The 25900-nt window shown below is 46.2% G+C and overlaps 1 protein-coding gene across 2 annotated transcripts in view; it reads left to right on the plus strand.

Moving 5' to 3' along the window:
• The window catches only part of N4BP1 (NEDD4 binding protein 1), a 29635-nt gene extending 4591 nt beyond the window's left edge, over positions 1 to 25044 (plus strand). Inside the window, exons 3-8 of one of the 2 annotated variants that reach the window (XM_040410537.1) lie at positions 3508 to 4925; positions 8941 to 9071; positions 12100 to 12196; positions 13391 to 13498; positions 17792 to 17899; positions 22435 to 25044. In XM_040410537.1, the coding sequence (XP_040266471.1) occupies positions 3508 to 4925; positions 8941 to 9071; positions 12100 to 12196; positions 13391 to 13498; positions 17792 to 17899; positions 22435 to 22771 (2199 nt within the window). In that variant the 3' untranslated portion in view covers positions 22772 to 25044. Of the gene's footprint in view, positions 1 to 3507; positions 4926 to 8940; positions 9072 to 12099; positions 12197 to 13390; positions 13499 to 17791; positions 17900 to 18046; positions 18144 to 22434 lie in introns of those variants that run through there. The other variant, XM_040410538.1, reaches the window with a different exon arrangement.
• The last annotated feature ends 856 nt before the right edge of the window (positions 25045 to 25900 follow it).

Genomic DNA, 25900 nt, shown 5'->3' on the forward strand with positions numbered 1-25900 from the left:
ATATAATATATATATATATAAACATCTGCTGGAAACGTGAGTCCTCAGGCGGGCTGATCTGCTGCAGCATTCGTATACATACAGAGGACACACTAATCTGGAATCTGTCCTCTTTGGACATATCATAAAAGGAACAAAGATTGACCAGGCACCACTAGCAGGCAATCATCACACAACCAAGGTGGTGCCCCCTTTATTTTGGGGTCTGCGGCAGGGTATATGTTGAGGCAGGGTCCCATCAATACTGGGTGCCATCTCCCCTTTTGCTGCTCTCCAGCCATCGTTAGTGCCAAGGAAGAACCTTCCATTATTGCTTTTATCACTGAACACTATTGTTTGCCATCGATGGCCGCATCAGAGTTCTCAGGAGGCAGGAGATGGTCTTCATGCATAGTGCTGGGACACACAGGACCAACACCAGGTGTCATGGCACCATTACCTATGGCCACTGCCTGGTGTTGATGGAGGGCACATTGACCAGCCTTCATTATGTCCAGGGCATCGTCAACCAGTACTACTGCCTTTTTTTTAGGAAATGTGGTGTTCCAAGATAACGCCGCCACAGACTGCTCGCACTACACAACATGCTCTTCAGGGTCTCCAGCAGCTTCCCTGGCAGCTCCATCACCAGATCTCTCCCCCATTGAGAATGACTGGGACTGGAAGGGGCGACGGAGCTTCCATGTACAGCAGCCAGCAAACTCTTTGTCTGAATTACGGCTCCAAGATGAAAGAGCTTAGGCTACTTTCACACTCGCGTTTGGTGCGGATCCGTCATGGATCTCCACAGACGGATCCGCACCGAAAATACAAACGTCTGTTCATCCGTTCAGAACAGATCAGTTTGTATTATCTTTAAAGGGTTTCTGTCACCCCACAAAACTCATAATTTTTTTTTTTTTTTGATAGTTAGATTCCTTATAGGGCGATATAGCAGAATATAATGCTCTTACTTACTTTCATGCGGCCGATTCTTTATAAAACAAAGTTTTATAATATGTAAATGAGGGCTCTACCAGCAAGTAGGGCGTCTACTTGCTGGTAGCCGCAGCAGCAATCCGCCCCCTCGCCGTGTTGATTGACAGGGCCAGCCGTGATCTCCTCCTCCGGCCGGCCCTGTCAGTAATTCAAAAATCGCGCGCCTCTGGTCATTCGGCGCAGGCGCTCTGAGATGAGGAGGCTCGTCTCCTCAGTGCGCCTGCGCCGATGACATCACCGAAAGAGAAGACGTCATCGGCGCAGGCGCACTGAGGGAGTGCTGAGGAGACGAGCCTCCTCATCTCAGAGCGCCTGCGCCGAATGACCAGAGGCGCGCGATTTTTGAATTACTGACAGGGCCGGCCGGAGGAGGAGATCCCGGCTGGCCCTGTCAATCAACACGGCGAGGGGGCGGATTGCTGCTGCGGCTTCCAGCAAGTAGACGCCCTACTTGCTGGTAGAGCCCTCATTTACGTATTATAAAACTTCGTTTTATAAAGAATCGGCCGCATGAAAGTAAGTAAGACTATTATATTCTCCTATATCGCCCTATAAGGAATCTAACTATCCAAAAAAAAAAAAAAAAAGAGCTTTGTGGGGTGACAGAAACCCTTTAACATTGCCAAAACGGATCCGTCTTGAACACCATTAAAAGTCAATGGGGGGGGGGGGGGGGGGGGGGGCGGATCCGTTTTGCATTGTGTCAGTGAAAGCGGATCCGTCCCCATTTGCCTCCGCATCGTCAGGCGGACACCAAAACGCTGCAAGCAGCCTCCAGAGCGGAACGGAGGCAAACTGATGCTTAACGGATCCTTATCCATTCAGAATGCATTAGGACAAAACTGATCCGTTTTGGACGCTTGTGAGAGCCCTGAACGGATCTCACAAGCGGAAAGCCAAAACGCCAGTGTGAAAGTAGCCTAGAATGATCACTGAAGTATGTCCAGCATCTTTATGATCCTTACCATGCCGGAGAAGCAGCCTACATGGCAGCAAGGGGAGAAGCCACCCAGTATTAATGTGACCTCAACATATACCCTGCTGCAGAACCCAAAACCTTGGTTGTGTGATCATTGATCAGGCACCACTTGCAATCTATTATTTTTTTTTTTTTTTTTTAATCTTCGCTCAAAACTATTACGTTTTCCAGGTGTTCCTTTTTACATTTTCCGGTAGTGTGTTAAGGAGTCCCCTGTATCCATCATATATAGGCTAGATGGCCGCCATGGTCTTTTGCTATCCTCGGTCTCCCACTACCCTATGTGCTTTGCAGTAGGGTGGTTTCCATACCAAAATTTGGATTCGGTTTCAATACCATAAAAAAGTATTGTGATATTCGATACCACGCGAAAAAAAAAAAAAAAAACGCCCAAAAAAAACCGCATGCATTTTTTATTTTATGGGACATCCGGCTCATAATCGAACAGTCAGATCCTATTTTTGGGGGGGACAAGGTGACAAAAAAAAATTGTGAATTGCACTGTTATTTAGTTTTTTTTCTGTTATGCGGTATAGGAGATTCTTTTTTTATATTTTAATAGTTTGGGCTTTTCGGACGTGGCAATATGTGATATGTTTATTTATTGTTTATATATTTTATATGTAAAATTGTGAAAGGGGGTGATTTATAGTTAATATTTTGGTGTAGTTTTTATTTCTACTTTTTTTTTTTTTTTTTTCTTTCTGTTTATTTATTAACTATTTCCCCCCTTAGGGGCTAGAACCTAGGATCTTTTTATCCCTTGTCCTATTCACCCTAATAGAGCTCTATCAGGGTGAATAGGACTTCACACTCTCCCTGCTGCCCTGTGCATAGTGCACACAGCAGCAGGGAGATTGCCATGGCAGCCAGTGCTTCAGTAGCGTCCTGGCTGCCATGGTAACTGATTGGAGCCCCAGGATTACTCTGCTGGGGCTCCGGTCAGAAGCTGCCACTGCCACAAATGAGGGCGAGGGGACCCTGTGGCCACTGCCACCAATGATCTTGATACTGGGGGGGGGGGGGGGCAGACTGCGCCACCAATGTTTTTAATACTGGGGGGGAGGAGGAGCACTGCCCCACCAATGATAGTTAACCTTTAATACAGGAGGCGGTACCGGCAGAATCACATAGCCGGCACCCTGCCTCTGACAGAGCTGCGATCAGCGGCAGTTAACCCCGCAGCGCCCTGTCATAGAGGCTGGGCACCGCCTCCTGTATTTGTATTAGAAGTTAACTTTTATTGGTGGCGCAGTGCGCCTGCCCCTCCTCCTCCCGTCTCTCCTCATTGGCAGCTGAGGTACGGGGGGGGGGGGACGACTGGGAGAGACTGCTTCCTTCTCCCATGTGCTGCTGAGGGAACTTGGAACACGCTGACAGCAGCGCACTCCAAGTTCTGTGATACTAGACTGCGCAGCCCAGTATCGAAAAAATGGGAATTCTTCGTATCGTATCGAAACGTGTACAAAAGTATTGATTGGGTATCGAAATTTCGATACCTGAAACAACCCTACTTTGCAGGAGGATCTGACCCTTTTTCTCTCTTGCAGGAGTACGTCAAAGGCCTCTGTGAACCTGAGATGGAGATAACGGACACCTACCCCAAGGAGATGCATTGCATATTTGCCGGCGCTCAGAGTTTATTCCTCAACCGTCTCATTACGGACACTTGTGCTCACGTCGCCATGGTGGAAATTGGCGTCCTATGTATTAAAGGGGGAACAGAACCCGTTGTCTTGGCCCAGAGTCACATCCAACAGTTTGTTAGACTTTTTAGAAACAATGAAAGTTCACCCCAAGGCCGAGAACCGGAAGTAAAGCGGAGTTTTAAAGATTTTGTGGAACGCAATGCAGATAAGTACACAATGGACTTACTATTACTGCCCAGCGCGCTAAAGGAGGAGCTGCTGAACCTGACGTTGGAGGAACAGTGTTCTTCAGTTGCTAGTGATGCAGATCTCGAAGTCGCCATAGTAAATACCAATGCAAAAGCCCAGTCCCATATTAGTCAGTGCACTGACCAGTCAAGAAGAAACACGTGTACCCCCGTGACGGAGCTGACCAACCAGCTGGACTCTGTGTTTTACGGTGCACCAGAAACGCAACCAAACCCGGCCTCCATGTCTGGGACAAAGAGACGTGGCTCAGAGAATGAAGAAAGACGTCTGAAGAAGCCCTTCTCCTTAGAAGGCATCCAGTTGGACGGTCCCATCTCCAGAACTCGCGCTAAGTCTGATGTCCCCTTTATTGATTTGGTATCTGATTCCAGCGAAGACTCGTTGATCGTTGTGGAGAACGACTACAGCGTAAGCGCCGAAACGGAATACAAGATCCTTGTAAACTTTTTCATAAGCATGGGCTATTTCAAGGAAGTGGTTGAAAAGGTTATCTGTGACTTGGGGCAGTTTGAGGAACCTTTAAAGCTTCTTGAACAAATAGAAAAAGAATGTAATAAGGTGCCGATGGCGAAGAGCCAGATGGAGATTAATGCCCGCAGTCAGCAAAAAGAGGCCAAAAAGGAATCGCAGCCGCAGCAGGAGGTGATTGTAGATCCCGTCAGGACATATGCGTGCAGTAATGGAGTCTCTAGGAACAGCCCCATAGGTACCGAAGGATCTGCAACTAAGAAACCAGACATGGAAGTGACTTTACCAAAAAATATAAGCTTTGTTGCAAGAGGCGCTTCTAGTCCTCCAAGGAATAGACCTGCCTTGGCCCTAGAAGGACCCGGACCATCCAACCTGCCTCCAGTCAAAGTTACGAATCGGATCCCTGTCAAATCCTCCAGTCCTACTTATCCACCAGTACGTGTACAGAATGACAAGTCTGACAACCTGAAGCCATCTGTAACTGGAGTTCAAATATTCCTCAATTCAATTAAAACGCCTTATAAACTAGAGTTAAAGAATGAGCCCGGGAAAGCGGATCTCAGACACATCATTATCGATGGAAGCAATGTGGCTATGAGGTCAGTACTCCGCTGATTGTCTTCACACGTTTCATCTCTCCCCTATTGCTGTAGGGAGGTTACGAGATAATCACGCCTGAAGTAGTCAGACAATAAGCACTTCCATAGGCAGGAAAGTAGAAATTTGGGGACTAGAGTTTACTAGGTCCGTTGGCTACACAAGTCCTCGGATTTCTCCAGACTGTGGGGTCAACGCCGCCGTGCTCTTTGTTGTAGTGAGATCAGGGCTCTGGCTGGAGCACAACCTTCTAGTGAGGTCCGTGCTGTCCTGGTTGTTGTGGTGTCGGTATCATCAGATGAGAAGCCCGAGTCATATGAGTGAAACTCATGAGGGATTCAGAAAAAAGCATCGCAGCGCCCATTCAGCCGTGTGATGATTGCAGTCACAATACATGACAAGTGGAAGATTTCATGTGTCCATGAGTCACAATACAAGAATACACTTCGGGGTATCTGATCGAGGATGGCATCGCGCAGAAACCAGAGAAATACCGAAAGCAAAACTGTAGATGGATGTTATCATACATGATAGTCAGCTCTTGTGTTTCATATTAACGCTATTGTACTGCTTAAAGGGTTTGTCCAGGAATTTGATATGGATGGCCTATCCTCAGGATAGGTCATTAATATCAGTTCATCGGGATCTGGCTGCAGGACCCCGGCCGATCAGCTCTTGATCAGCACTCACTGGATCTCTCCAGCCTCTTCACAGCTTCCCAAGCACAGCGCCATACATTGTATAGTGGCTATGCCTGGTATTGCAGATCAGCTCCATTGACTTGAGGTACAGTGATGTCACATGGCGTCAAAATCTGCAATGTGAACCGGCCCTATGAGCTGAACAGCCTTGACTGATACATATTACCTGCACTGATACATTGTAGCAAATTAAGGGTACCTTCACACGATCGTGCCGTGTTTTGGGTCCGCAAATTGCAGATTTGCAGAACACTGATACCGGCCGTAGGTGTTCCACATATTTTGGAATGCACAGGGGTGACGCTATATAAAAAATACCTATTCTTGTCTGCGATTGCAGAGAACAATAGGACATTTTCTATCTTTCTTGTGGAGCTGCGGAACGGAACTACAGATGGGGACAGCACACAGTGTGCTATCCACATGTTTGCGGCCCCATTGAAATGAATGGGTCCGCACCGGAACAGATGCGGACCCATTCATACGGTCGTGTGAATGTAGCCTAACTCACATAGGATTGTCTAGACCAGGGATCTGCAACCTTAAGCACTCCGGCTGTTGTGAAACTACAATTCCCAGCATGTTCCATTAATTTCTATGTGAGTTCTTAGAAGAGCAGAGCAAGTATGCATGCTGGGAGTTGTAGTTTCACAACAGCTGGAGTGCCAGAGATTCCCTACCCCTGGTCTACACTGCATGTATTGGGTGAGGAGAGGTTTTTGCTTTCTGGGTCTAATATAGAATCTGTACATTTTTCAAGATCTCTGCTTGCTTATAAAGTATTTGAGAACATTTCAGATCTTTTTATTGTGTGATAATTAAGCTGTATCATGACAGACTGGATGATCCCTTTTTAATAGTTGTTTTAGCAAAGCTTTTGGTTTTGTCAGTATAGAAGTAGAATGTAGAAATATTAGGCCCCTTTCACACGGGCGTTGCGGGAAAATGTGCGGGTGCGTTGCGGGAACACGTGCGATTTTTCCGCGCGAGTGCAAAACATTGTAATGCGTTTTGCACTCGCGTGAGAAAAATCGCGCGTGTTTGGTACCCAAACCCGAACTTCTTCACAGAAGTTCGGGCTTGGGATCGGTGTTCTGTAGATTGTATTATTTCCCCTTATAACATAAAAATTAAAAATTTAACTCACCTTAGTCCACTTGATCGCCGCTGCCCGGCTACTCGTCTGTCTCCTTTGTTGAACAGGACCTGTGGTGAGCATTCATTACAGGAACAGGACCTGTGGTGACGTCACTCCGGTCATCACATGATCTTTTACCATGATGATGAATCATGTGATGACCGGAGTGACGTCACCACAGGTCCTGTTCCTGTAATGAATGCTCACCACAGGTCCTGTTCAACAAAGGAGACAGACGAGAAGCCGGGCAGCGCGATCAAGTGGACTAAGGCGAGTTAAATTTTTATTTTTTAACCCCTCCAGCGCTATTTTACTATGCATTCTGTATTCAGAATGCTATTATTTTCCCTTATAACCATGTTATAAGGGAAAATAATAATGATCGGTTCTCCATCCCGATCGTCTCCTAGCAACCGTGCGTGAAAATCGCACCGCATCCACACTTGCTTGCGGATGCTTGGGATTTTCACGCAGCCCCATTCATTTCTATGGGTCCTGCATTATGTGAAAAATGCACAAAGAGGAGCATGCTGCGATTTTCACGCAACGCACAAGTGATGCGTGAAAATCACCGCTCATGTGAACAGCCCCATAGAAATGAATGGGTCGGGATTCAGTGCGGGTGCAATGCGTTCAACTCGCGCATCGCATCCGCGCGGAATACTCGCCGGTGTGAAAGAGGCCTTAGTCATTTTTTATGATTAACGGTATTTCAGCGGGTTACTTATGACTTGCTCACGGTTTTGCCTCTTTACACGAGTGAGACTCATTACTTTCAATAGTTTCTCTATTGGTGACACAATGTTTCGGGAACAGTAGGTTTTGGTGTAAAATTAGAAATGTTTTTAATTTTGAGAAAGTGAACATTTGTGAGATCTCGTGTCAGCGGGCAGGTGGGTCTGAGTCACATCTGTTCTCTGTGACGCCAGTCACATGCGGGTAGTCGATGACTGGAGGGGAGCTGCCATCGTGCGTATCCGGTTATGTTACAGAAACCACAAATCCCAAGGCATGATGAGAATTGTAGTCCTGCTGCAGCTGGAAAGCACCAGTGTGCTGCATAGTATTGCTGATCAGTCTTATGACTCTCATTGTCACTGTGTCAGCAGCAGCTGGTAGTAGCGGTATTACAGAGGAGCCCAGAGCTTGTGTGGAAGGTTATTTCGGTTGTGTCCTAATCAGTGCAGTCTAAACCTATGGCACTGTACAGGTTATATAGAAATCCATCTACTTAGAAATCACCTAGTACATACATTACTTATCCTGTACTGATCCTGAGTTACATCCTGTATTATACTCCAGAGCTGCTCTCACTATTCTGCTGGTGCAGTCACTGTGTACATAGATTACTTATCCTGTACTGATCCTGAGTTACATCCTGTATTATACCCCAGAGCTGCACTCACTATTCTGCTGGTGCAGTCACTGTGTACATACATTACTTATCCTGTACTGATCCTGAGTTACATCCTGTATTATACTCCAGAGCTGCACTCACTATTCTGCTGGTGCAGTCACTGTGTACATACATTACTTATCCTGTACTGATCCTGAGTTACATCCTGTATTATACTCCAGAGCTGCTCTCACTATTCTGCTGGTGCAGTCACTGTGTACATAGATTACTTATCCTGTACTGATCCTGAGTTACATCCTGTATTATACCCCAGAGCTGCACTCACTATTCTGCTGGTGCAGTCACTGTGTACATACATTACTTATCCTGTACTGATCCTGAGTTACATCCTGTATTATACTCCAGAGCTGCACTCACTATTCTGCTGGTGCAGTCACTGTGTACATACATTACTTATCCTGTACTGATCCTGAGTTACATCCTATATTATACCCCAGAGCTGCACTCACTATTCTGCTGGTGCAGTCACTGTGTACTGTACATACATTACATTACTTATCCTGTACTGATCCTGAGTTACCTCCTGTATTGTACTCCAGAGCTGCACTCACTATTCTGCTGGTGCAGTCACTGTGTACTGTACATACATTACATTACTTATCCTGTACTGATCCTGAGTTACCTCCTGTATTGTACTCCAGAGCTGCACTCACTGTTCAATGTGTGCACTGTAACACTAATTAGTGTCATCCACACACTTAGTGTAATCCCCTGAATTGAGGAGTTATAGTTGGTGACACTTTCACGTTTGCTTCTTGCAGACACGGATTACAGAGGTTCTTCTCCTGCCGAGGAATTGCAATATCGGTGGAATATTTCTGGAAGAGAGGACACCGGAATATCACAGTATTTGTTCCTCAATGGAGAACGAAGCGAGATCCCAACATCACAGGTAATGCGGGGGTCACAGGTCATCACTTGTGTGTGACTGCCATACAGAGGTTTCAGGCTCGGACGCAGCGTGGCTTACTGAGGATGATGGCGTCACTTTGTGCTAGAATATGTTTTCCGGAAATGGAATCTTGACGACTTATCCTCATCCGATCAGCAGAGGGTTGTGCTGAGCGCTGCGGTCCCTCCCTAGGCCAGTGACGTCACATTCATCAGTCACATGACATGACCTATGTGCTTCTCAGTCGCATTCAATTGAATGGGCCTAGGCTGCAATGCCAGGAGCAGCCACTATACAACGTACGGCGCTGTGCTTGGTAGGCCACAGCGGCCTCTTCAAACAGCTGATCAGATACTGATGACCTATCCTGAGGACAGGCCGTGAAAACCCATTTAAATCGACTTTATCAAAGTCCATTCATTACAGATATTCCCCCCGATACACACCTAAAATGGACACATGAATGGAATTCCAGACTGCAGTGAAGACTGACACTTGGGACAGTAGTTGAGAGGGAGTTGGACAGGGAAAATTTCAGATTTGTAAACCATTTGGGGTCTGTGGAAAGGTGGGAGACAGACCCTACTATAATATAGAGAACAATGATTAGAGACGTGGCCCTAGCGCGACTCTGCAGGACGCCCTGTGATGTCATTCAGCTGGCATGTTCAGTAGCTTCCCCCCCCCCCCCCCCCCCCCCCCCCCATCGCTTGTTTTGCTGCAGGGTAACGTCGCTGCGGTTTCATGGACGTCATAGTGAAACTTTTGCTCTGCAGTATTTTCTTTTCTTTTTTACTTTTCATATTTTCCTGCCTGAATAAAGATAGAAATGAGCGGAAATTCTTCTGTTATAAGAAAACGTCGGGTTTCTTCAGACTGATGCTGGATGACGAGCGGGCTCCTTCATTACAGAGAGCCGTGTTTTAGGGGCTATTCACACAATCTCATCCCAGGATGTGTTATATGTCAGTATTAGGCCTCATGCACACGACAGTTGTGTGTTTTGCGGTCCGCAAATTGCGGATCTGCAAAACATGGATGGCGTCCGTGTGAGTTCCGCAATTTGCGGAACGGCATAGACAGCCATTGATATAACTGCCTATTCTTGTCCTCAAAACAGACAAGAATAGGACATGTTATTTTTTTTTTTGCGGACCACGGAACGGAGCAACGGATGCGGACAGCACATGAGTGCTGTCCGCATCTTTTGCGGCCCCATTAAAGTGAATGGGTCCGCATCCAAGCCGCAAAATCTGCGTCTCGGATGCGGACCAAAATAACAGTCGTGTGCATGAGGCCTTACTCACATGTGTCATGGCCCAACCGCAGAGTCAACTCTCCTGAACTCGCAGCCTCATAGGGATCCATGATGCTGTTAGTTCAGTTTAGGCTGTGGCACACACGAGTAATACCGACATATAATACATCTTGGGGTGCGTTCGTGTGAATCGTCGCCTACTCTGCAATGTAGGTATGCCCTGTCGCGGGAGATATGAGACCCTGTGGCTGCTTCTCAGCATGGTCAGCTTGATAGGTCTGTTTACGTATAGGGTCAATCAAGCTGGGCATGGAGAAGCCGCTCAATGGGGCAGATTTATCCTTGGTTTTATGCCATTTTTAGGGGGGGGGAAATAAAAAATTCTGGTGAACATCATATTTGCGCCATAATTTGTGACTTGTTAGGCCTCTATCACACGGGCGAGCTTTCTGCGCGGGTACAATGCGTGAGGTGAACGCATTGCACCCGCACTGAATCCGGACCCATTCATTTCTATGGGGCTGTGCACATGAGCAGTGATTTTTTTACACATCACTTGTGCGTTGCGTGAAAATCGCAGCATGCTCTATATTGTGCGTTTTTCATGCAACGCAGGCCCCATAGAAGTGAATGGGGCTGCGTGAAAATCTCAAGCAAGTGCGGATGCGGTGCGATTTTCACGCACGGTTGCTAGGTGACGATCGGAATGGGGACCCAATCTTTATTATTTTCCCTTATAACATGGTTATAAGGGAAAATAATAGCATTCTTAATACAGAATGCTTAGTAAAATAGGGATGGAGGGGTTAAAAAAAAACCACAAAATAATTATTAAACTCACCTCATCCACTTGTGCGCGCTGCCCATCTCGTCTTCTTTCTTCTTCTTTGATGACATGGGAGGAAAAGGACCTTTGGTGATGTCACTGCGCTCATCACATGGTCCATCACCATGGTGATGGGCCATGTGATGGCTCCGCGCTTATCACATGGTCCATCCACGTGATGAGCACAGTGACGTCACCAAAGGTCATTTTCCTCCCAGGTCATCAAAGAAGAAGAAAGAAGACGAGATGGGCAGCGCGCACAAGTGGATGAGGTGAGTTTAATAAAAAAAATATATATATTTTTTTTTAACCCCTCAATCCACATTTTACTATGCATTCTGTATTAAGAATGTTATTATTTTCTGTTATAACCATGTTATAAGGGACCAAATATATAACCATGTTATATTGGGTACCAAATATGCCGATTTTTTTTTCTCACGCGTGTGCAAAACGCATTAAACGCTTTGCATTCGCAGGGAAAAATTGTGCATTTTCCCGCAACGCACCCGCATCTTTTCCCGCACATCACCCGCAACGCCCGTGTGAAAGAGGCCTTACGCTTCTCTACAAGCGTGCAGGGATTAGCATGGCCTCCTGTAGCCTGACAGATTCACTATAATTTACGTCAGAAACAGGAAAATGAAATTGCAGCGCATTTCGGACTGTCAGAAGGTCTGCCGCATCCTAATAAATTTGGTGCATCTTAGGACTTGTGCACACGACCGTATGTATTTTGCGGTCTGCAAAAAAAAAAAACTGTTGGAATCCGTATTGCATCCATTATTTATTTTACAGACCCATTGGAGTTCCGCATACGGACCTGTTTAAAAAACAAGAAAAAAAATTAGTTTGTGTGAGCCCTTACTCCGAAAGACTCGTAAGGCCTGTGTTGTCATTGGTTGATGAGAAAGTAAATGTTCGTCTCGTTTCTCGTCTTACAGAGCAGTACTTCCTTCAGCAGCTGGAAGAACTGGGAATCTTATCCTTCACCCCTTCCAGGACGGTGTTAGGCTCTCGAATTGCAGCACACGATGACAGGTGTGTAAGATATATATATATATATTTATATATTGGGTTCAGGAGCAGTCAGGGCTTGTGCCTCAGTTCTATTCTGCATGGCCCAATCAGTACAGTGTGTTCTTATTCTTTGGGGGGCTGTGATCTCTATTTGCGATGTGGGGTGCTGGGTGCGATGGGTCTTTTAGTTACTCAGAGAGGCACAGATCTTATTAGTTATGATTCTGCAGAGGCACAACACTCTGGAGTGGTCACTGGCGTTGGTCAAGGCTATGCCCAAGGGACGGAAACTACACCACAGGTCCCTTGGCAATGGCTGACATCCAAATGGAGAGCACGGTTCCAGGGCCTATTGCCGTCTCTTAAACATGGAGAAATGGGGCACATGATCACCCAGGCTTGGCGGAATAAGCAAGTAGTGGCGCTGTCCCACAGGCCTTGTATCGCTCAGATAAACCATCAGTAGAATAGTAACATAGTAGTACATAAGGCCAAAAAAAGACATTTGTCCATCCAGTTCGGCCTGTTATCCTGCAAGTTGATCCAGAGGAAGGCAAAAAAAAAAAAAAATAATAATAATTAGGATTATATTTATTAACCCCTTAACTGGGTTTTCTAGGACTAAGATACTGATGATATATCCATAGAATAGGTCATCAATATCAAATCAATAGGGATCTGAAACCTGGCGCCCCCGCGATCACGTGTTAATAACGTAAACCGCACACAGAGCTGGATCAACGCAGCGCCACACACTGTTTAGTGGTCGTTCTCGGGTACTGCAGCTAATATTCCTCTGCATAGTAACATACCTGCACCCCTCCTGCAGTTGCTATTGACTGCGACATCTAAGCTGTCAAACTGCCAGGATTGTAGTTGCCTCCATTCATGGCAGGAGCAGTGTCATGTATATCTCTATCCACAAGATTAGTGTGATGTGTGTGTGTGTGTGTGTGTGTGTATATATAGAGGTAACTAGCATGCGCCTGTAATGAATGTACATAGCATTAAGGAGTTAATTCCATAGACTGGAACACAGCTTTTCTGAAGCAGAATCTCTATGGGAAGCAGAAGTCCTGCCCGTGTCTGTATAATCTGTCTATGACTGCGGACAGTGACCTTCCTATAGCAGAGTGCCTGTATGGAGGTCCACGCGGTCTGATGGAGGAGGTTGTGCAATGTTCGGCTCGGCTTGAATTTCCTCTTTTTCTGCAGATTCCTTCTGCACTTGTCGGAGAAGACTGGAGGAGTCATAGTCACCAACGACAACCTGCGGGAGTTTGTGGTAGAATCTCCTGTGTGGACCCAGATTATCAAAGAAAGGTCTGTGACAATTTTCATTACTCATTCGCCCATAATTTCCACACAGTTCTCATTTATCACCTGTCCACATCGGCAGATTCGCATGTACAAGGGGCCCTGGGCTGTTCACTAAACTAGGGGCCCCCATAGTATCCACACATGGAGGGTAATTTCCACCCTGAGATTTTGCTTATAGTGCATTAAAAAGGGTGAAATCTGCCGTGGAAATCCGTGGCTCTTCCACGACATCATGGACATGCTGTGGATTTGTCAGCAGCGTGCTCGTATTTGTGCACAGGTTTCGTACCGCTATTTGCCTTGTACTGTAAATTGGCACAGATGCAAATGCCTCATCCTGTGCCCCAATAAATACCTGCTGCACTAAAGACATATCGTGTGCCCTTCTCTATATACACCCTATTCTACTCCAGACTTACACCCTATTGTCCCTCTAAACACCTTGTGTATGCTGTGCCCCCTTTTATAGGATGTTCACCCACCCTATTCCCCCACAGTATGTACACTCTGCATCCCAATATACACATGATGTGGCCACCAGTCTCCTGTGGCAGCTATTGGACAGGAAGCAAGACTCGCTCCCCCGACACCTCCATACTGGGAGTGGCGCCTGCTGCAACGCATGTGGCAGCCATGGCTAGTAAGTAATAAGGGAGAGGCATAAGGGCGCCCATGGGTAGCTGCCTAAACTGGAATAACTGTGTGATCACTGAGGGCCTAAATACTGGGACCACCCACGACCACATGAATGGGTGTTCTCTGTCCCTGTATTGTATGGCCTGGTGGTCACACGCGCACACTGCGGCTCCAGAAGATAGCAGAGTGCTGTACCCCATACACATTAAAGGGGTTGTCTGTAGCTGAATCCGGACATAACATCATCTTTACTCATTAAGCATGTATGAGTGAAGCATCAGAATTCAGAAAATTTCTTGCTTTGAAGGCCCCCCCCCCCCCCCCTTTTGCCCTGCGCTGCTATCGCCTAGTAGTGATCCCAGTGATGTCACCATCGCAAATTGGGCGGTCTATAGCGCTGCCCTAGGCTCTAATAAAGCCTAGGAGATCGCTAAAGACCGCCCATTTGTGCCGATGATGTCACCGGGCTCACTGCTAGGTTGAAGGGCAAGTAGGAGCATCGGAGCAAGAAATGCTCCGAGGTTCCACTCGGACATGCTCAATGAGTGAAGATGAGGTTATGTCAAACCCGGACAACCCCTTTAATTGGGGAGGCAGTGGGCATGCTCGGCAACCACTTCAATCACACAGGATTTGTGATCCTGTGGATAGGGGATTAAAGGGATTATATGTTTAACTGATCTGACCTATCCTCTGGAGAAGACCGCAGCGCTACTGCGAGTGCCGGTGCCTTCTCAAACAGCTGATCAGCGGGCGTCCCTGGTTTTGGACCCCCATCATCTAGTAGAAGACCTCTTTAAATCTTGGAAGTGTTCATGCTGGAGGCCCACAGTAACTATATGTAAAGTCCCCCACCTATATTTTGTGGGAAGGAAACCCCTACTTTCCTCAGAGCAGCCTTGCTATTACCGTATTTTTTTGCTTTAGTGGAGGAAAAAAGTCAGTGTGTCTTATAAACGAAAGGTGACCCCAAATGTGCAGGCTGCGGCACCTCAGGAGCGCTCACTAACTGCTCCTGAGCTGCCATGAAACTGTGGGCGGGCGGGAGTTAGGACAGGCTGGCCTTCAGTGAAGCCTCCAGCCCGCACATACATTGCGGCACTAAGCAGCACCTTGGGCGGGCTGGTGGCTTCACTAACTGCTAAATGATGCCGGCAGCCTGCGCTTCAATTCATGCCGTTTGCTATTGTTGGGTGGGCTGGCGGCTTCTCTGTATTCACTGTACTGCCGCCAGCCCGCACGTCCTTTGCTCACCGCAGCAGGAGGATCCCCTCCTCTGTGCTGCCTGGCCATCCAGCTGATTGGTGGTGAGCGCTTCCTGCTCCCCCCCCCCCATTCAGCTCCCTACATTTCTCCCGCCATATGAGCTCTCCCCTGTCCTGGTACCGTAGATTGCTGCCTGAGTCCCTTGGTGAGGACAGCTCAGGGGCAATATATGGTACCCTAATGAAAAATGTGTGCCAAATGTGACTATAACCCCCCTCGTCCATCGGAATCCACCCATGCACTGCAGTATATGGGTGGATTCCTATGGATGAGGGGGGTTATAGTCATATTTAATATAGACACATGCCAATTACAGAACAGTCCCTGGACAGTGTTTATTTTAAATATGACTATAACCCCCCTCATCCATAGGAATCCACCCATCTACTGCAGTACATGGGTGCATTCCTATGGATGAGGGGGTTTATATGGTAGTCATATCAGTTACCGTAAGCTAATACTGGTACAGTCCCTGGACAGTGTTCATATTTAATGTGACTATAACTCCCCTCATCCTTAAGAATACACCATTGTGCAGTACCTACAGTACATCAGTGTATTCTTTAGGATGATGGGGGTTATAATCACATAATCCACTAATATGCTCAGCTAGTGTCCCCATGACTATGAAGGACACAACGCTGACGGTACTTTTATTACTGTATTTTGTTGTAGAAAACTACCGTACTGTAGTCTCCTGCTGCATCCAAATTTAATAAGTTGTCAAAGCAGAAAAGGCTTTCATATAAGATCCCTTTTAAACTGGAGGTGATAAAATACGGCAAAGAACATGGAAACAGGACTGCTGAGAGACATGTCGGGAGTGGAGGAAACAGGAGGATCAGCTGCAAAAAGCAGATAAAAGCAAACACACTTTTCGTGGGCGCACTGCAAAATGGCCACAGATTGACGTGGAAATGAAAGATCACATGTCACAGAAACAATGGCTTCTCAGTATCTACAAAAAGGATCCTATATGAAGCCAAGCGTCTAGCTGCAGAGAAAGGCATTGATGAGCTCACTGGATCCCCATCATGGTGCTACAGATTCATGAGGAGATGTGGCCTTGCTATGCGCAGCAAAACTAGAATTGGGCAAAAAATGACAAAAGAATATGAGTCCAAGATTCTTTCTTTTCACAAATATGTGCTGGATGCAAGAAAGAAAAAATGGCTATGAAATAGGCCAGATTTGGGAATATGGATGAAGTCTCATTAACCTTTGATGTGAGAGGCGCAAAAACCGTAACGGTGAAGACCTCAGGACACGGGAAAACCCATCACACGGTTGTGTTGTCCTGCTGCGCAGACGGGACCGAACTGCCACCAATGCTCATTTTCAAGAGGAAGAACATGCCAAAAGAGGCGATTCCAAGAGGCGTAATTGTGCATGGATGAGAATGACATGAGAATATGGGTCGACAAAGTGTGGCCCAAATGCCCTGGAGGGCTTCTGAAGAAACCGGACCTACTTGTGCTTGACCAGTTTAGGGCACATATCAGTGAACCCACAAAAAGAGGTTCAAGGATGTAAACACTCATCTAGCGGCCATTCCTGGGGGGACTTACCAGCCAACTGCAGCCTTTTAAGGTTTCTATGCGAGAGGTGTGGAATAAGTGGATGGCTGCTGGGAATCACGATCTTACACCCAGTGGAGGGATGAAAAGGCCCACTATCACCCAAGTCTGCGAGTGGGTGAAGTCTTCATGGCAGTCAGTGAAGGATGAAACTGTTCTAAAATCCTTAAAAAAAATGTGGCGTCAGTAATGCCCTAGACGGTGTCCTGTATGAAGACACCAGTGACGGTGATGCCACTGAGCTTGAGTTCGGACAGTAGTGAGGACTTTTTGGGGTTTCCAGATGACTAGAGGAGTATTGTCCTAAATCTTTCCGTTAATTACAGTAATAATGTTTCCTAATGCTGCTGTTGGCTGTATGGTAATGTCTACACATTACATGTTGTTTTATTAAAATGTTTTAGCCCACCTTTTAGTTCAAATATTTTTTTTCCCATTTTCCTTCTCTGAAAACTAGGTGCGTCTTATCAGGTGCGTCTTATAAAGCGAAAAATACGGGTATATTTCGTGGGAAGGAAACCCCTACTTGCCTCAGAGCAGCCCTGCTATAACATCCTTTTATATGGCCTTTGGATTAACCCACATTTGCCATGTTGCTGACCTCTGCAGATTATTTGTAGGTACTGCAGCTCGCTTGCAAACACATTTCCCTTGTGAGAGAAGCTGTGCACCTGCTGCCAGGTTTCCCAGAAGATTACAGCAGATCCCTGGGGCAATTTGTGAACTTTTTTTTTTTTTTCTTCAGTGTACTCTTTTTAACCCCTTTTTAAAGAACAACATGACTTATTTTTATAGTGTTTTATATGTTTCTCCTCAGGTTATTGCAATATACTTTTGTCGGTGACATCTTCATGATCCCCGATGATCCACTGGGACGACACGGCCCAAAGCTGGATGATTTTCTCCAACAGCAGCCTGAGCGCAGGTGAGGAAGACGTCATGTCGGGTTTTTGGGAGTTCTGTTCTCTCCATTTATAGGCTAAACTTAGCAACAAAAAAAAAGAGGGCAGGGAGGCGGTTTTAAAAATGTCTCCATATGTATATCATACAGAGATGAATTTGATTTTTTCAGAAGGATGTGCAGGCAGAGAAAGTAATTACTGATGACCCCCAGTGCAGTTACAGCGTGGACAAGCAGGACGCCCCATTCTTCTCTATATACGTGTCTGTCTTATTTTATATAAAATAAAAAATTTAATAATTCAACTTTTATTTTTATTTTTTGGCTCGAGTTTATTTCTACCCTTCAGTCAGGTCCGAGCTTTCTGTGAACCGGACTGCCCACGTTTTTGGGACGACTGACTGTAAACATTGCAATTGTGAGGAACACATTTTGAGGGAGGGAGAGTTAAGAATTGCAGTAAAAGTTTCAGACTGGGAAGGAACTAGGTGTGTTCATACTAGAATTCCTGATTCATAATTATTATTCCAGAACTAGAATAAACCATGACACAGGAGGTTTAAAGGGGTTTGCCAGGGAAATATTAGAAAAAAAAACTGCCACAAAGGGTTAAAAACTTTCCCTCTTACATCCCCCTGTCGCTGCATGCCATTGTACGTACAGAGGGGTTCTCAACTCTGGCACATAAAACGGGCGATCCAGGATGTCTGTATTCCTAATAGGGCATATAGAAAGTTATTGTCTTCATAAGTCAACCCCTTTACCCACCTAACTGTTCTGCCTGAGCTCAGCTCGGGCAGAAAGAGGAGGGGGCAGGGCTGCTTTAGATGCTGATATCTCCTCAATGGTAGCAGAAGCCTGGTCGAGTCGTAAAAACTTGCTTTTACTTTCACTTTCAGCTGCATTCACAGCATCCCGATTTCTAACAGTGATATCTTCCCATGTAATGAAGATATTGCTGTCATTCTGGCATTGTTTGAAAGCTTGGAATGCCAGCTTTCAAACAATACTGGTTGTACAAACCAGAGATATGAGCAGCTAAAGCAGCCACCCCCCTCCCCTTCAGTCTGAAGAGCTGACAGCCAGCAGGAGGAAAGGAAAAATAGTAAAAATAAATAGAAACTAGACATTCAGCCCGTTACAATAACAGTCTATGTTAAATGGCAAGAGAACTTGACCACACTGACTGGTGGCTGTGGCTGAGACTGGGGCCTGTGGCTGGTGGCCGAGACTGGCGGCTGTTTTTTGTGATGTAAGGTGATAAAAAAAATGGCTTTTAGTTTTTACGGCGTTCACCAGATGGGTTGGATCACATACTATTTTTCATAGAGCAGGTTGTTACGGACACGGTGATGCCTAATACAGTCAGGTACATAAATATTGGGACATCGACACAATTCTAACATTTTTGGCTCTATACACCACCACAATGGATTGTAAACAAACAAGATGTGCTTTACCTGCAGACTGTCAGCTTTAATTTGAGGGTATTTACATCCAAATCAGGTGAACGGTGTAGGAATTACAACAGTTTGCAAATATGTGCCTCCCACTTGTTAAGGGTCCAAAAGTAATTTTTTTGGACCCAGACCCACTTGGTTCTTGAAGATCCAGTGGGTCTGATGGCTTACAATACACTGCAGTACACTATATAGTGTTCTGCAGTGTATTGAACTCACACTAAGCCTGGCTAGCCTGGCAGCAGGAGCCTGATCAGGCTTAGGGTACTTTCACACTATGCATTCTGAATGGAGATAAATCCGTTCAGGATGTCATCAGTTCAGTCACTAAACGGCGTTTTGGACGGAGGAAATACCGCAGCATCCAAAATTCCGGATCAGATGCCGGCATTCATTTACATTGAAATGTATTAGTGCTGGATCCAGCATTAAATATACCGCAATGCCGGATCCGTCCTTCAAAATGAGAAAAAAATTCTATAACTGATCAGTTTCTCCGGATAACATACGGAGAGACGGATTCATTCTTGCAATGCATTTGTAAGACTTATCCGGATCCGTCTACAAATGCCGTCCGTTTGCATGCAGATTGCCTGATCCGGCAGGCAGTTCCGGCGACGGAACTGCTTGCCGGATCACTCCGCCGCAAGTCTGAAAGTATCCTTAGATATACCACAGCAAGTCGGATGCCTGTGAAGGCGTCTGCTTGCCATGGTAAGCATCGGGACGCTGCCACAGCGCAGCGGTCCGATGAGGGAGGGAGGGAGCTCCCTCGGTTTACCCTTCAAGCATCGGGCCGCTGCCACAGCAGAGCAGCGGCCCGATGCTTAGCCTCTCCATACAGCGGTTCCTAAGGACCGTGGCATGGAAGGGGTTAAACGGCCGACATCAGTGCCAGCACCGATGTCGACCGTTTTAAACAGTGTGTTAGCTGGACCTTAAAGCTAACACTCTGCCTGCTGCGCGTTCTGCCATCTTGAAAGGGGGGGCAGGGGTTTTGTGTGCGAGGGGGCATTAACCCTCCTTCAAGCATCGGGCCGCTGCCAGGCTAGCCAGTCTCAGGACCGCGGCATGGAAGGGGTAAATGTCTGACATCTGTGCCGTTTCAAGCAGAGTGTTAGTTGGACATTACAGCTAACACTCTGCTCGCTGCCACTCTGCCATCCTAAAAGGAGGGGGGGGGGGTTGCTGCGCGCTCTGCATCTCCTTCGCTCAGCGTCCCGATGGGGGAGTGAGGGAGCTCGCTCCCTCAGTTTACCCTTCAAGCATCGGACCGCTGCCACAGCAGAGCAGCGGCCCGGTGCTTAGCCCCTCCATAATGGATATTACAGCTAACACTCTGCCTGCTGCCGCTTTGCCATCCGGAAAGGGGGGGGGGGGGTGCTGCACAGTCCGGCTGCAGGGAAACTTGTGTGGAGCGATGTGTCCTGATTGGACGCCGTGCAAAACTGGTGACGGACACGGACACCGCGCACTCACACTGGGATTTTATTATATTAGATGTGACATTATAATCACTGTACGGACCCACATAATAAAATTGTTATTTTTACCACACAGTGAACTAAATAATGTAAAAATATCTTTTTTTTTTTTTTATCTTTCTCCCCAAGAATAAAATAAGAAGTTATTTAATACACTATATCACTATATATACCCCAAAATGGTTCCTAAAAAAACCTACAACTAATCCCGCAAAATAAAATAAATATAGAAGAAATTAAAAAGTTATGACTGCTAGAACACACAAGATTTACTGCAGACCCACATAAGAAATCAACAAACAAAAAAGTGACATTTTTGGGAGGGTTTTTCCAATTTTAACGGGACTAGGGATGAGCGAACTTGTGTTTTACAAGTTCAAGTTGGGGGTTCGGGTTTTATTACAATTCCAATATGGATTCTGTTACCACGGACCCCTATGACGGAATGCCTTTTTAAAGAGGCATTCCGTTATGCATTCCATCATAATAGAAGTCTATGGCCAGCATAACGGATCCGTCTGGTTTCTGTTATGCAGGATCTGTTATGCGGCCCATAGGCTTCTTAAAGGCATTGAGTCATAGAATTCTGTTATGGCCCGTGGTAACGGAATCCATATCTGGATTGTAATAAAACTCAAACTTGTAAAACACAAGTTCGCTCATTCCTAAACAGGACCGCTAGGATGTTAAGAAGCAGGGGAAATAAAATGTAATTTTGCATATGCAATATGGCAGAATATGTTTTTAATGGAGGATGTGTACATCTTATATTATTGTTGTGCTTAAAAAAAGATTATATATATATATATATATATATGTAAATGACCCTGGTAAGGTGCCCAAGGGGCTGTACTAACCTTCTTGGTGCCCAGCCACGGCCCCCCTGTGAAGGAGCCCAGCACCGCCTGCGTCCTCCGAATCTCCTCCTTGCTCACAGTTAGATCGCCGTAATCTCGCTGATGCCAGCACAGAGAAGAAACACAATTACCGGCACTGCGCATGCGCGAGCTCTCGCATCGCGAGATTACGGCAATCTAACTGTGAGCTAGGAGGAGATTCGGAGGACGCAGGCGGTGCTGGGCTCCTTCACAGGGGGGCCGTGGCTGGGCACCAAGAAGGTTAGTACAGCCTCTTGGGCACCTTACCAGGGTCATTTACATATATCATTTTTTAAACACTATAAAAGCACACAGCCCTATAGGACCGGTATATTGCGGGCATGCTAGCGGCGCAACAAAAGGGGCATAGATGCCTGTGTAGTGGTTCCGTTCCATTCTTCTGTTCCGGATTTGCGGACCCATTCAAGTGAAGAGGCCTAAAAGAGAACAGGAGCCTGGATACCCCTCATGGAGTGTAATAATATTACAGGTTAAAGTTACTAGGTGCTGGTCCAGGGAATTATTCACAGTACCAGATTTGGTAATGGATTTTATTTATTTTTTTCTCTAAAATTAAGGAAAATGGTTTCCTACTTTATGGGGGTTCTGTCTTCCTCAGGGTATTAGGCTGCACTGGATGTACGGATGTCCTTTACTATGTTACTGTGTGTATTTGAGACCTTTTGCACTAATATTCCATATTGATTACCTGTTTGTTCTCTCTCTCCTTTTCTCAGACCTCACCCTCCCACCCCTCGTCCATCGGACAGCGGAGTGTTTTTCCCCAGCCATGACACCTCAGTTTCCGGGATGTTCCCAACTGTCACCAATCACACACCACATCCCACAACTTTCCTAAACAAAACCCCTGTATCCCGTCCAGCCTTCCAGAACCAGCTGCGCCCAGCGGCCGTCGCCCCCCATCAGAGGACTTATCATGAGACCTTATCACTACAAGTTGACCTCTTACGAATATTTCCTGAATCCCAACAGAGGGAGAAAATCAACCAGGTCCTGTCTGAGCATCCTTACATGCGGGACCTCAATGCCTTGTCAGCAATGATCCTGGACTGAGCACCTTCAGGTCACGCTCCTCTTCGCTCTTTCGCCAAGCTGTTTTATTTAACCCCCTTTGTTGTCATTTGTGCGTCAGATCTGCCAATGGTGGAATCATATTTTTTTCTTGTACTAATGTTCATCTGAAGAAATGGATAGGATGTTCAGCTGCCGCGAGAGCTGTACATATTAACAGGAGCATGAACAAAAAGCTATAGAAAGTAGATATATATTTATATATATATATATATATATCTCAGGTCTGACCCGTTATTGAGCAGGGAGGCTGGAAAAGAATACAATCCTAGAAAAACTTTTGCTTAAAAAGATAAAACCAGTGGGGTACTGGTGTAGCCACTATACAGCAACCCTGAACTGGGAATGTGGGGTTACACTGACTGAATTGGGAATATCTGCTCATCAGATTGCTTCCTCCCAGTTCAGGCTGCTGGAAAGGACTGGCAGCGATGCAGAGAGCGATGTGTTAAAGGGAACCTGTCACCAGTTACCTGTGTGCACAGACGCATGGCTTTGGTTCAACTGTTCCCAAGTTATGCAGCTTTTTCCTAATATGCAGATTAGGCCTTTGGTGCAACGAGGGCATCACCGTTGCTCTTATTTCACCCAAGCTCAGCTCATTTCTGTGGCCAGCCCCTCCCTCACAGCAAAAGCAAAGGCTGGCCACAGAAAAGAGCGGAGCTTGGGTGAAATGAGAGCAACGGTGACACCCTCATTGCACCAAAGGCTTAATTTGCTTAGTAGAGAAAACGTATCGTAACTCTGGAACGGAGCCTCGGATCAACAAAGGAAAACCAGCTACGTGTCTACGCAAACAGTTGGATGGGAAGGTTGCTGGTGACAGATTCCCTTTAAGCAGGCTTCCCTCCCAATGCTATGAGTAAATCATCAGATGAATTCGGTATGCAGCCCCCCTGCACAGTGCGTAGTCAGAGGACTTCGCACCCACTGATTTAGCCTTCATTTTTCTGACTTGTAGCTGCGACTTTCCTTGACACTAAGCTGATGATAGGAAGGTGGTCTTGCTGCTGCGGCACCCATTGCTAGGAGGGGAGGGCAGTAAACATTCAATTCCGATGGAGGAGAGGGGGGTCCTGTTTACGGGCTCCCCCAACATGTCGTATGGAAAGGGCTGTCTAAAGTTAGTAGTTGCCAGTTGCACAACAGTTTTGCGTTAGGTTTTATTGAAGAAATGTTGATCCAGAATCCCCCCAAAATGTACCCCCCAAATCAGAGGGTTCTTTATGTACAGATTTAGTTGTCATTTGAGTTCAGGCTTAGCACAAGGCTGGAGTTTTGGTCGTCTGCTAGGATGTGAATATGTGGACGCACTGCGGCCATAGAAATACGTAATGGGGGAGAGCGGAAGATGTGCAGTTATGAGAAAAGGATTGCATCAGCGCATTATGTAGTTTTTTTCATGCACAGGACCGTATTTTTGGCAGATGGCACCCTGACCTCCATATTTTTTTTTTGCATCTTTGTGGCCATTCCGCAAATAGTACACCTCCTTTTATTTTGTCTGTCGCCCTTTTTATTGGTAGGAGCAAGAGAAATGCAGAATGCGCATGGAAGATATCTGTATTTTGCAGAGTCCCGGTCGGCGGTGGGCACGAAGCATTAGTCAGAGCTTGAGTTCATCACTCTGAGGGCATATAAAAGGACAATACCTGACATAGAATGTATTAAAGGGAAGGTGTCATTGTGTTTTACCCCCATAAACTGCTGCAATGGCCTGATGGGTGGAACGATGCTGATTCTGAGGGTGTGATTTTGTAGTTTTCTCCTGAAGTCGGCCTGCGTAGGGTCTGTGTGCGCTCAAGCACTAGAAGTCCTCTCCATAGTATCACCGGCTTAGTAGTCCCAGATATATCTTAGCACAGGCATGCTCAACCTGCGGCCCTCCAGCTGTTGCAAAACTACAACTCCCATCATGCCCGAACAGCCTACAGCAGGGCATTGTGGGAGTTGTTGTTTTACAACCGCTGGAGGGCCGCAGGTTGAGCATGCCTGTCTTAGCAGATGGCACATTGACCTGTTGCGGGGAAATGCAACAAATGGCATAATCAGAATTGGCGTCTTTTTAACTGTCCGACTGTTTGGGGGGTAAAATGTTGTGATCCCCTTACATGAGGTGCTGAAATACAGTGGTCCCTCAGGCTACAATATTAATTGGTTCCAGGACGACCATTGTACATTGAAACCATTGTAACTTGCGTGATCGGTTCCAAAGCCCCAAAATGTTATCTGAGATAAGAGAAAATGAAGATGTAAGAAAAATATGCAGATAACTAAGGCTACTTTCACACTAGCGTTTTTATTTTCAGGTATTGAGTCATAGTTGCTCAATACCGGAAAAAAAACGCTCCTGTTTTGTCCCCATTCATTGTCAATGGGGACAAAACGTAAGTGAACAGAACGGAATGCTCCAAAATGCGTTCCGTTTGGTTGCGTTCCCATACCGGAGAGCAAACCACAGCATGCTGCAGTCTTCTTTCCGTCATAGGATGCGGAGCAAAACGGATGCGTCATGACCCACAATGCAAGTCAATGGGTCGTCCCCCAGTGACTTTTAATGGAGTTCATGACGGATCCGTCTTGGCTATGTTAAAGATAATACAACTGGATCCATTCATAACGGATGCAGATGGTTGTATTATCCGTAACGGAAGTGTTTTTGCTGAACCCTGTCGGAATCTGCAAAAACGCTAGTGTGAAAGTAGCCCAAGGGCTCATGCACACAACCGTTGTTGTTTTGCGGTCCGTTTTTCATGGATACGTTGTTTCGTATCTGAGGTTTTATTTTCTCTGATTTAAGTCCTCTTCTGTTCCGTTATTTCACAAAACATATAGGCATGGTTTCCGTATGCGATACGTTTTTTGCGGGTCGGAAACCGTAACTTATTAATCACCAAACACATGAGCAATATAGGCTGGGAATAGCATTTCTACAGTATGGATCCGCGAAATACGGATGACATTCGGATGTGTTCCGTATTTTTTGAGAACCCATTGACTTGAATGGGGCCTCGGACCGTGATTTGCGGACAATAATAGGACATGCACTACTTTTTTGTGGAACGGAAACGGAATGCACACAGAGTACCTTACGTTGTTTTTTAAGATCCA

The sequence above is a fragment of the Bufo bufo genome, chromosome 10, assembly GCF_905171765.1.
Source record: "Bufo bufo chromosome 10, aBufBuf1.1, whole genome shotgun sequence".
In the NCBI taxonomy this organism is placed as follows: Eukaryota; Metazoa; Chordata; class Amphibia; order Anura; family Bufonidae; genus Bufo; species Bufo bufo.